The sequence below is a fragment of the Lasioglossum baleicum genome, chromosome 10, assembly GCF_051020765.1.
Source record: "Lasioglossum baleicum chromosome 10, iyLasBale1, whole genome shotgun sequence".
Taxonomy (NCBI): Eukaryota; Metazoa; Arthropoda; class Insecta; order Hymenoptera; family Halictidae; genus Lasioglossum; species Lasioglossum baleicum.
In genome coordinates, this window is record NC_134938.1 from 13,935,145 (window position 1) to 13,947,671 (window position 12,527).

A 12,527-nucleotide genomic window follows, 5' to 3' on the forward strand; every position below is an offset into this window, starting at 1 on the left:
ATTTCGTAAGTAAATTGCTCAGAACTTGCAGCCACCGTGAAGTTGTTATTAGTTATTAATGATTAAATTCTTCCAATTGGATTATGTGCGATATAATAAAATGACCGTCGGTAAGGGAGGTCTCTGTAACTCACGCGTTTCACAGACTTAGGACACGGTGCCACAGCGGCAGCCAAAGCTCGTAATTGTTCTTAATTAAACTAAATTGAAGGCTACCAGGGGACAAGTAAATGTGAACCAATCCACGGCATCGCCCTCTTTCCAGCCAATCGTGAGACTCGCTTTTAGCAACGTCTACCAATCGCCGGGCAAACCTTATCGACGCTACGAGCGGCAATTCGATGCCCCAGATTACGCTAACTATAATCACTAGCCAGCCCTTTTTCAACAATTACTTACTCCATAAATTTACAGAAATGTTCGTATTGCTCTCTCTCTTCCTGAAAATGTCTCGCAATATTACGCAACTGTGATATTTCATACGTCTGACAGTACACATCAGCAATAAATTATTAGACTGCGGATTTTTTATTATTAAACTGCTGTATAAAAATTCATTTCTTTTTGTAATAATCGCGGTAAGCTGGAACTAGCATATTTAAACGCAAAGATTTAACGCCGCCAGTGTATTAGTTTCATCTTGATAATATAATTAAAAGAAGAAAGACACTTCTATTTGGCTTCTGCGTCTTGAAATCAATGTAAACTTTTTTTATTTTGTGCATAGAGAGATCCGCAGTCTACGAATAATTATTAGATTACGGATTTTGCTCCAAAATTAAAATTGTCCGCATTGATTTCGAGCTGCAGAAGCTGTATAGAAATTCATTTCCCTTTTTAGTAATCGCAGTAAGCTGGAACTCGTATATTTAAATGCAGTCTAAGAATTCCACGTAATTGAGATAAAAGGTATAGAGAAGCGTCGTGAAGAATACTTACCTCGGACGTGGGGACGAAGTTGCTAGGTCCATCGAAAGCTGGCACCGGGACTGGAAGTCCTCTATCCTGTAAGAAAAAGATCAATATTTACTACTCTGATATATGTATTTCACTAAATTCCACAAGGTTGTACTATTATAACAAACGAAGGAAAACCCGCACAGGCCCGGCTAGCTCAGTCGGTAGAGCATGAGACTCTTAATCTCAGGGTCGTGGGTTCGAGCCCCACGTTGGGCGAATATTTTTTTTCTTTTTAATTTTAAACAATCAACGTTTCACACTGCCTAATTCGTATCCGTTCAACAAATTGCCCAAAAAAACATGATTCATCAACATGAACGTGGTCCTCGTACGTTAAATTATGATTTTTGAAGATAACTCCTTCGAAGCTCAATTGAATGTAAACATATGATACATGGTTGAATTTATTTCGGCTAGAATTAATTAGATAAGAAAGATATGGGAAACTACAAGTGCTTGTTTGGTTAAGATTGCCCTGTCGAGGGTTTCGCTCACAGAGGTCTCGAAGTGGTGTCCGATGACACCCAAATAATTCTTCGATATACAAGATAATGTTTCGGCTAGAATGAATTAGGTGAGAAAGATATGGGGAACTACAAGTGCTTGTTTGGTTAAGATTGCCCTGTCGAGGGTTTCGCTCACAGAGGTCTCGAAGTGGTGTCCGATGACACCCGAATAATTCTGTGACCGTGGCGTCGCGTCGAGTGTCGAGTAGACTGCGGATCTTTATGCGTTTGTAGGAACAATTTGAAAAATTTAAGAGATGTGTCTATGTATAATTTCTCTTCTATTAACACTAAACCTACCGAGCCTTAGAAGTAACTGGCACACATGTTCCCTTATAAAAATGACAAGATTGATTAGTCAGACTTTGTGCGGCTCCTATTGTAATACGTACGCTAATAAAGATAATCAAATCAGTTTTATTATTTTTCTAATTGTAAAATAAAAAACCTGGAACCGGTCCTTTGATCCCGAAAGAACAACTTTAGAATTTTGCTGAAGGTCTTTTGTACTAGAATTCTGCTGCTAAGATGACTCCTATTGTAATACGTACACTAATAAAGATAATGAAATCAGCTTTATTATTTTTCTAATTGTAAAATAAAAAACCTGGAACCCGGAAGGAGAAAAACTTTAGAATTTTGCCGAAGGTCTTTTGTAGTAGAATTCTGCTGCTAGGATGGTCAGGAAAAATGGAAGGAAGGATGACTTTAGAGCAGAGGAATTGTAGGGGAGGAAAAGTGAAGGTTGGTAGTGAAACAAAGGATGGTCGCTGGCGAGGATGTCTGGTTTTCGTCTACGTCAAGGACGGCTCAAGGAATACGGTATAGTAGGAGGACGGAAAGAGAGAGAAAGAACTGGGGAGGATGGTTGTGTGTGTGTGAGATTTATGACCGGGGACAACCCTCCGTTTGGAAAATTATTCATCGTCCGTACAAATCGGTCGGCGATGGGCCTCGCTGTAATGTGCTGTACATGTGGCACTCAGGCCCTTATTATTAACACTTTACCCACCCGAATAGGATTTTCAATAATTCTGCTGTACCAAAAGAAAGCATAGAAATTTTCTTTTACATTGCAATCTTAAATGGAACTGTTAGATGACGTTATTGAGGGTGACTCGTTAGTTCACAATGAAAATTGCTTTTGCTATTGAAGGTTCCATTAAAAAGCGTTTAGCCATGTACCATAGATTTTTCAAAATTATAGTAAGAACGATAGTAAGAGCCTGCAGTATCTGACAGTAGGTTTAGCGTTAAGATCATTACGGGAAGAAGTAACATTCAATTTAGTTTCTATCTCTTGCAATCGGTGCAGACAATTTTAATTTTATAAAGATCCGCTGTCTAGTCTCGAGCTGTTGCAGCCGACCGTGTCTAAATCTGAGTTCTAAATCGGCCTGCTAGAGACCGAACAATATCCAAATTTTTTGCTCCACGACAAAAGGTACTAACCTTGACCATCTGCACCATCTCCGCGCACTTGATCCTCACATTCTGGTACGGGCAGTTGACGCTAAGGCGCAGTATCCCCGGCAGATGCAAAGTGACCAGATTCAAGTACTTGTTGGCCTGGGCCTGTTTGGGTCCTTCCAGAGCGTTCCCAAGATTCAGCATCCTGCCGACGTCCCCCGGCGTCACATCCGGACTCTCGAGGATCCTGCCAGTCTTGGAAGAGACGTCCTCGTCCTGCGAGAGCGGTCTCTTGATTTGTCCAGCGCTGAATTTCCTCTCGTCATTCTTGCGCAAATAATCCTGACGACAAGGCTGACGATCGTCGAGACACTCGTTCTCGCACGGGTAGACCTCGAAGTTCTCCAGCTTCATGTCCTCAGCACGGATCTCGTCCGGTTGTCTATAGTAAATGTCGTTCACGTTTTCGTTCTCGAACCCGTCCAGAGTGTTGAACACCACACCGTCACGGTGTCTAATCGTCATCTCGGTCTCGTCGAACGAGACATCGTCTGCGCTGTCGTAACACCTGCGATTAGGGATGTGATCAAGTACCTCGCAAATAGGTTCGAACTTTGATTAATTGAATTCGAACTCGGCTAAAAGTGATGTAAAATTCAATTTTTACCATTGCTTTTCACAATCCCGATCAAATGCATTTTCTCAACATATTTATTAGACGTCATTTGAGAAATTGAAATCGTTTGGTCCATTCATAAAAAAGTAATTCCGATTTAAAGCGCGTGTGATTAACTATGTTCGTAACTATATATTGAAGTTGATTACCTGCGATCACGTGACAGGAGTTCTTTGGGTCTGGATGAGAAGTTCAGGTTCCTCCTGTCGAAGTTCGCTCCGAAGTTGTCGTCGAACTTCGGACTCTTCCCATAGATCCTGGTATCGGAATCCAACTCGTCGTCTTCCAGCTGTTTCTGCTTAGCTCCCTTCACCTTCACGTAGTTCTTCGTCCTGGACCTGTCCTCCAGACAGACTTCGTTCAGTCTCTCGCTGGAAGAGGACCCAATGAATTTTCTCTCGCTCTCGCTGCTAGACCCGAAACGGGTCTCCGAGGTATCCTTCAACCTCCTGTACCTATCCTGGGACTCAATCTTGAAGCCTTTGCCCTCGTCCGACGACGTAGAGTGGCCAGACCTGTAGCTGTCCACGTCGTAACGTTTTCTCTCGCTCGGGGTCCCGCAGTTAGACTCGTTCACCAATCGGCCGTCGACGCAGTCGAATAATCCTGATGAATATGTTTCAGAACACTCTAGGCTGCTGTCCTCCAAAAATGCCGGGTTCTCGGTGACGCTCTGCGGGAAGAATCCCTCTGTTCTGAAGCTGTCCTGCAGCATCTGCTGCGAGTGCACCGGCTGGACGTTCTTCGGCGCTGATATGGTCGGAGAACGCTCGATGATCCCCATGTCGTACCTTGGATTCAAACGTGACGCAGGACTATTAACCCCTTTTGCTAGATCAAGATAGACGGAGTAAGCAGAAACTGCCAAAAGTGATTTGTTACACGAAGTGATTGTAGAAACTGGTACAAGTTTTCAAGATTTCAAGGTCGTCGGTATTTCTGCTTCATGATATTTTTATATTTTATATACTATATATTCCCTATATGTTTTTCTTCGATATTATTGCAGAGAATGAAAAGACGAATCCAACGAGTACCATGAACGTACCATTACAATTACCCAATCTCGAGATATTCCTGTTTTAAGATTATGCTTTAATATACAAACCTTTTTCACAGTTTCCAATATGAACCTTGCATTTTTCTTCGATATTAAAAAACGAATCCAACGAGTACCATGACCGTTTGTCTACAAGCGTCAAGTATGTTACTTTCAGATACGAATATCTCGAGATTGAATGATCGCAATAGTATGTTCATGGTACTCGTTGGACTCGTCTTTTTATGCTCTACGATAATATCGATCTTAGTTTAATCTGGACACTACTGTGGGTCGCACAATAATTCGTACAGAAGTGAACGGAACAGCCACCTATCCAACCCAGGGTGTTCCTCGCCAGTTTTCTCCAGCCGTTTAATAAGAGCCGAGAACGATCATTACAACCGAGAAGTAAATATTATCTTTCTCACGGAACGAGGCAGCTCGACGCTCATAAATTCTTACGTATTTACGATGTGGGATAGAACGAGGCGTGCACTGTTGCTCTGTCCATAAGCTTCCCAGAGAAAACCGCTCACTGGTCGTTGAATTCCTTTGCTCATTAAACAAACGAATCGTTCCGCAGAATATTGCACGAATTATCGAATATATACGCCAAAAGTTTGAAATCACTTGCTGATTTTTGTAAAAATATAACAATCATCCCAATTAAACTCGTTTTACTTTTCATCGTTTAATTAGCAATTTTATGTTACTTTGTTTGTTAACTTTTTAGAAAAGATTCCACCGGAATAGAGGGATTCGAGAGAGTAGTCCGGCGCATATTTGACTCTCGTGTCTACTTATTGCTGGAAGAAGGTTTCTAGACAGAGATACTCACCTTCCATCCTGGCTCTTGAACTTTCCCCCGACACTTTCAGCGTCCTCCATCTCGCCGGCGTCATCCCAATGATTCGGACTGCCGACACCACTGAGCCATCCCTCGACAGTGTTCCTGGCCGCTTCCAGGGCGATGTCCCTGGCAGTCTCATCCCTAGCGCATAGAGGCGCTAAAAATCTGCTAACGATCTCGACCTCGTCGCCCTTTGTGGAGGTGCCGCTTCCCGTGGAACTGTTCGGATCCCTGTACATCTCGTTTCACTTTTCGCCTCCGATATTTCCCCTCTATATCTCACCCGTTTCCACGTTTAATTAACACTCGGCTGGCCGTCCAACTAAAGGATTCGCCTCTCGATCCGACTTAATGGAAACCAGCCGTTACGATACAAACTCAGCTACTTCCTTGTATTCCTCTTGCTTGCCGAAGCAACAATAAAACTGCGAACAGAAACGAGCAGCTTCGTTAGGAACAGAGTTGAATCACACTGTGAAATATCTCTTAACAAGATTCGAAATATTTTTGAAGGTCGTCGGTAGATTTGGCTCACGACACCCTACATTTTTTCTTCGATATTATTGTAGGGCGCGAAAATACGAGTCCAACGAGTACCATGAACATACAATTGCGATCATTCAATCTCGAGATATTATTATCTGAAAGTAAGATATTTGACGCTTTTAGCTTCTTTAGATTACGATTACGTAATGTTTAAAATTATACTTTACTACATTTTTCACAGTTTTGAATATATGAATCTTGCATTTTTCTTCGATATTCATCTACAGCATGAAAAAATGAGTCCAACGAGTAGCATGATCGTGTTTCTGAAAGCGTCAAGTATGTTACCTTTAAATACGAATATCTCCAGATTGAATGGTCGTAATGGTACGTTCATGGTACTCGTTGGATTCGCCTTTTCATGCTCTACAAGAATATCGATGAGAATCTATAGGGTGTCGTATAAAAAAATATCAACGACCTTGAAATCGCGGTAGAAAATCGACACTGAATGTAACTGAAGATCGCAAGGATTGCGACTGGTGATCTTAAGATTGTCTTAGAACGATGGCACACAGTTAGAATGTCCAAGCCAGGGAATGATCGATCGCATCACGGTCAATCGACTGTTACGCGAGCGAATTCCGGGTTTTCGTTAGGTAGTCGGCTTATAGTCGAACAAAGGGAAACTGGGGGAAAAGGAGAGGGCCACGAGTGCTATCCCCGCGTAATGACGGTCGTTTCGTCGCGTTTCGCCGTGAGAATCGCCAGTAAAACTCGTTTCTCGAGGATTTTACTGTCGGTGCGCCTAGGCAGCCGTTCCAGGCCGATAGAAAGTAGGCTGCTGTGTGTCGACTGTGTCGAGCGATCGTGTGTCGATCTAGCAGCGTTCGGTCATTTAACAACGGAAACCGGAAGCGAATCATTTTTTCGAATGCCAAATATACTTCTTGCTAGAATCTGCCGCTAAAACAACCGAGCCTCGAACTCGATACAAATCTCTTCTGGAGAACCTTCTATTATACATAAATCATCCTCGGTTGCAACAATAAAAATTCAAGAAAATTTTTGTAATTTTAAATGAGAGACAAAATTGTCCGACAGACATTTGGTAATTCGTGAGAATTTGAAACCACTGTTGCAACAAATTAATTTTTAACTTATCTTGAGATATCATCTCCAGTTGCAACAAAAAGCGATAAAAAAAATTCAGGAAAATTTTTATAAATTTTAAATAAGGAGTAAAATTGTTCAATAGAAATTTGGTAATTCGTGAGAATTTAAAACTACTGTTGCAAAACAAATGAATCTTTAACTTTTAGTTTCCATATTTTCTTTTTCCCGCAGCACAGCAACCTGGGAGTCCAAGTAGGATCAATAAAAAGGAAGTTAGGTGATGGGCGAACCTCCGTAATAAAATCGATCGATTGGTAACACCTCGTTGCTACTTTCTTCGTCCCCTGTCTTGGCGGTGTTGCTGTTTCTCTCAACGGCAACGTGTTACATTGTTCATTACATCGTAACGCAAGCTCCTCGCTGATGAGTCCTCGGAGTGTGGTTCCAATTCGGATGGGCTGTCCTCGGGTCCGTGAAATTCGCCGATATTGACTTAATCCATTGGGTGTCTGCAACAATCAAAGTTAACGCATCGAGAATTATTTATTATTATTTTATGATTACGAAGCTTTTACCAGCGTGTTGGTAACCATTTTCTGATTAAAACGAGCCCAAACACGATACAATTCGGATCGTATTTATTCGTTCAGTCCACGAGGAAGTAAACCCTCGATTATCCGAACTCTCACTTTTATTCTTCAATCTCGGTCAAAACAACCTAACAAGATTCTGTGTAAAAATCAGTAAAACATTTAAATTAATGTTGTTGTATGAATACTCATAATTAAACTGCGGATCTTATGCATTTATGGCTTCCAAAAATTTTCAGAAAATGCTAGGAAATAAAAAATTCCACAGAATTTAGTACGATTTCTATTTATTTCGGATCTACAAAGATTACTACCACTGATAATAAGTTAAAATTTCCCTAGAAAAATTAAAAATTGCATAAACATCCGCAGTCTACTCACGATCCACTAATTGGTTCGGATAATCGAGGTTCCACTAAATACGATCCGAATAGTGTCGTGTTTGGGCTCATTCTAATCAGCAAAATGTCACCAATATATCGCTAATACTGTCACAAAGAAATTATTAAAACCAAAAAAAAGATGTCATTAAATTAGTATTTTCAAAGGGTAAACCCTGTGACACAGGGGATAAATTCCTCGGAAATATTGTGCCCTTTCGGATATATTATTGTGCGATGCAATCACTCCAATTATCGAACTCTCGAATATTGAATTTCCATTCGGCCATCCAAGCTCCGGATCGATCGACTTAATATCGCTCGGTAGCAATGTAACTGGAAGCTAATAGGTGAAGCACTACTTCACAGTAGTGAACGGATTATCGCCAATCGAACATTACGCAACGAACAATTGAGAGCCGCCTGTAACCGTGTGACGTGGCGCGGTGTTCTGAACACATCCAGGACCAAATACGCCAATTAACGTCCTCCATGATTCGTGCGCGATGAAGAACGCTCCGAAGAAGCACGTAGTCTTCGTCCTCAAGGTGACCCGTATGCTTCATTATTAGCAGACTGCGGATTTCATGCATTTACGACAAAAATGAGTGGGTGTAATCCAAAACAGGAAAAAGATTAAAAGAGTTTAACACAATGCCGATATACTATTTTTAACGTAATTAATGAGGAAAATAAATCTTTACTTAGCTCCTATAGCTTGCAATTGATGATGCAGCCAATTTTTATTTTGCATAAAGATCCGCAGTCTAATCATCAAACATCTCATTAACAATTACGCTTAGAACTCGCTAGATCGTTTCGGATCGATGAGAGAAAAATTCGATCGATCCCAGAAATAGAAACGGGCCATTATCGGGCCGTTCACGCAATTAGCCGAGCTGCGGCAGTCCTCTTCATTGATTGATCGACCCCCGCGAGAGAAGGCCTAGGTCAAGGCTGACGAGGTCAGGAAATGAGAGGGGTCGCAACTTATCGAGTCAAGGAACGGGAAGAGGTAAGGAGGGGAAACGCGGGGAAGGCGGACGAGAAGGAGAGAGAGGGGAAGAGAGGTCTTTCCAGTATCTTGAGGAGAATAAAACAGGGTGCATTCGCACGCTCGAACGAGGGTGGCATCGATTTCTCTTAATGTCGCAGCTGAGTTCCAGCAGCTTGTCCAACCATTGCACTTTCGAACCGCGTTTCCGGCTCACTTATGCGGCATTCCATTCGAATAAACACGAATAAGCTCATGCTAATTGTATGTTTTCCACAGTTTCTGTTGATTGTTGTAGCAACAATAAAACTGCAAGGACAAACGAGGAGCTTCGTTCGAAACAGAGCTGAATCTTACTGTGAAATGAATATTTGATGGTCGTCGGTATTTTTGGTTCATCACACCCTATATTTTTTCTTCAATATTATTGTAGGGCGTGAAAATACGAGTCTAACGAGTACCATGAACGTACCATTACGATTACCCAATCTCGAGATATTCTTGTTTAAAATTATGCTTTACTACATTTTTTACAGTTTTGAATATGAACCTCGCATTTTTCTTCGATATTCATCTACAGCATGTAAAAACGAATCCAACGAGTACCATGATCGTGTGTCTGAAAGAGTCAAGAATGTTACCTACGAATATCTCGAGATTGAACCATCGCAATGGTACGTTCATGGTACTCGTTGAATCCGTCTTTTCCTGGTCTGCAAGAATATTCGAATAATCATGAATAAGCTCATGTTAATTAGACCGCGGACTTGTGCAATGGACGATGGGAATTGTTGTCGATCGATATTACCAGAAGTCGAATTCTGGTTCGATGAGAATCCTCGTCGATCAAAACAGGGTCGGTAGAAATCTGTGTCAGCGATTTCAAACGAAATCCTCACAGTCGACTCCGAGCTGATCAGGCAAAATTTTGTCATAATTTCAGCATGCAGCCTAGTCATCGTTTCACGCACCACTTCGGAGAAACGTCTCTCAGACGTTTCTCAATTCGCGGTGTTGAAGTATCAACATAAAATTTTTTTTAATGGAACCTTGTGGTTTTTCTTCGATATTATTGCAGAGCTTGAAAAGACGAATCGAACAAATACCATGACCGTACCATTGCGACCACGTACTCCCGAGATATTCATGTTTGAAAGTTGAGGTCTAGATTAAGTTTGTTTATTTCTGACACGAATATCTCGGGATCAAATGATCGCAAAAGGTATGGTCATGGTACTCGTTGGATGCGTCTTTCCACGCTCTGTAAGAGTATCAAAGAAAATATACAGGGTGTCGTGTAAAAAAAGTACTGATCACCTTAAATATAACAAAATAAAATACACTCTGCACGTTCACGGAGTTATACTCACGCGAGAACAAAAAGAAAGAATGAATTCGACGATGGCGGCGAACCGCGACAAAATGGCGTTACGCACCCGCAATAATAGCACGCAGTAACGGGAAGTTTATCGCCCGAAGGAACAAAAGGCGACGCAAAAAGAAGGAGGAAAGGTCGCAGAAACAGTATTTCAGCGTTTCCGAGGCGTTTTCAGCGTTTCTTCGCGGCGATCTCCGAGCCGATCTAAATATTTATAATTCCTTAAAGCCTAACCCTTCCTGGCCGGTTCGCGCCCGCATGAATTATTAATGTCATGCCGTGCTACCATATGCCGGTGCACGTCGCCGTGCATTCCTGATACGTGTACTTTGTCTCAGAGGTGGAAGGATAGGGAATCGCGTGCCCGATTCCCGAAATAATTAAATAAAATCGTGATAAATCGAACCGGTTTACTTGACAGTCCGTTGCACGCGCGCTCGCAGATTCGCCACCGAAACTGTTGCAGGTAGCTTATCAATATTTATACGAACATCAATTTTCATCGACTGTCTTACAGGCAACTCTTTTCTTTTACTTTCAGGCCGCTCCTCTTCATCTCCGACCTTTTCTTCCAGTGGAAAAATTGATTTTGTTTACGATAACTTGTTCATTTGTAATTATTTATTTATGGGACTTTCACCAGTGTATCCGTGACAGTTTTCTGTTTAAAATGATCCCAAACACGACCCCATTCGGTTGGTAGTTACCTGCGTAATCCACGACATAGTGGAACCTCCGGTATCCGAACTAGTCAGTGAGGAATACCAGTGTCTCATTCAAAGGCCCATAACTCGGAGACAAAAAATCATACAATAAGTTTCAAGCACTCATTTTAAAGAGGAAGCTTCGACCTTCAAATCTGGGGTGCTTTCACATCCTCGAAAAAAATTTGTTTACATTTTTACAGACGTTGGAATGTGTAACGTTTTTATTGTCGAAACCAGTTGTTAATATCCGGCAGTATTTTGGCAGAATTCGACAGCAACGTTGATTCGTACCCTGTAGTCAACGCGGTAACCTCTTTCGGTTGCGTGATTAAATTATGCAACGGGGACAGAAGACAGCTTGTGATGCACGATGGGATGCGCCAATTGATAATCCGGCACTGCAGTTCGTAAATGAACGTAACTGCAGATCTGCCAATTTCGTTCGTTTTCGAGTTCTTTTGAATTGATCGCCGGCGATGGACGTTGCACGTCTCGTCGACGATTTTCAATCGGCCCGTAACAAAGTAATTGCGTGCGGCGCGGCGGGATCGAATTAATTCGAAATCGGGAGAGATCTCGAGCGGAATGACGAGTGCAACGCGGTTCCCACAACTCTCGACGATGTGCATCCGATGCACCGGTGAAATTTTGGGTCGAGGCGATTACGCTATCGTAATTTGTTAAATTTCGACCGTTTTAATGACGGCGAATTACGGACCATCCAGCTCTGTCCGCCTCGTTGATTGTGTCATGGTTGGATGTTCAAGATTTAAGAACAGACATCTGAATTTATATAAATTAAAAATGGACCTTTTTATTAATTTATTCGATACAATATCGCATGCACGAATGTGCAAAGTTGTTCAAACACGATTAATATACTGCAACGTCCACACGTATAGACTTGTTTGTTGACAAATCTTGATTGTTGCTAATGATTTTTGCATGAAACATTGTTTGGCGTGTTCCTGGCACTCTCCCGATCAAAATGACTCCAAACACGATGCAATTCGGTTCATATTCACGTGTGTAATCCACGATAGAATGGACTCTCTGCTATCCGAACCCTCCAAACGGTTCAACTTTGAACTACTATAACTTTGCAATGGATGATCATAGAACGATCAGGCTAGTTTCATTTTAAAGCCTGAGATCTCTACTTTCAGGAGTGTATAGCAGTTTTTCTCAAGACGTTTCTGAATCATAGTAAAATTCAAGAGTATGGTGTTAGTGTACATGAATATCGTACATTCCTACGATAATTAAATTGTCAACATGGAGAGGTTCATGCTCAAGGGATTATGTGTTAATATAAAAATTGATATATTCGAATGTTGCCTTTTAAACGATTTTTTCCATTTGTTTGCGTGACGTGTCGAAACTCTGCATTTGTCAGACGGTTTATAAATATGCCACCGGAGAAATTGCATTT

At 41.6% G+C, this 12,527-nt stretch overlaps 1 protein-coding gene and 1 non-coding gene across 6 annotated transcripts in view; one reads left to right on the forward strand and one right to left on the reverse strand.

Annotated features, from left to right (window-relative positions):
* The window catches only part of Sesn (Sestrin), a 214,447-nt gene that overhangs the window by 170,739 nt on the left and 31,181 nt on the right, over positions 1–12,527 (reverse strand). For 3 of the 5 annotated variants that reach the window (XM_076432642.1, XM_076432638.1, XM_076432640.1), the window contains exons 2-6: positions 7,337–7,555; positions 5,433–5,869; positions 3,702–4,343; positions 2,919–3,444; positions 940–1,005 (exon numbers count right to left, since the gene is read on the reverse strand). In XM_076432642.1, coding sequence (XP_076288757.1) covers positions 940–1,005; positions 2,919–3,444; positions 3,702–4,343; positions 5,433–5,683 — 1,485 coding nt within the window. In that variant the 5' untranslated portion in view covers positions 5,684–5,869; positions 7,337–7,555. The remainder of the gene's footprint in view (positions 1–939; positions 1,006–2,918; positions 3,445–3,701; positions 4,344–5,432; positions 5,870–7,336; positions 7,556–12,527) is intronic. The other 2 variants (XM_076432643.1, XM_076432639.1) reach the window with 2 other exon arrangements.
* On the forward strand, positions 1,104–1,176 carry Trnak-cuu (transfer RNA lysine (anticodon CUU)). Its single transcript has one exon. It is a non-coding gene; the product is annotated as a tRNA-Lys (tRNA).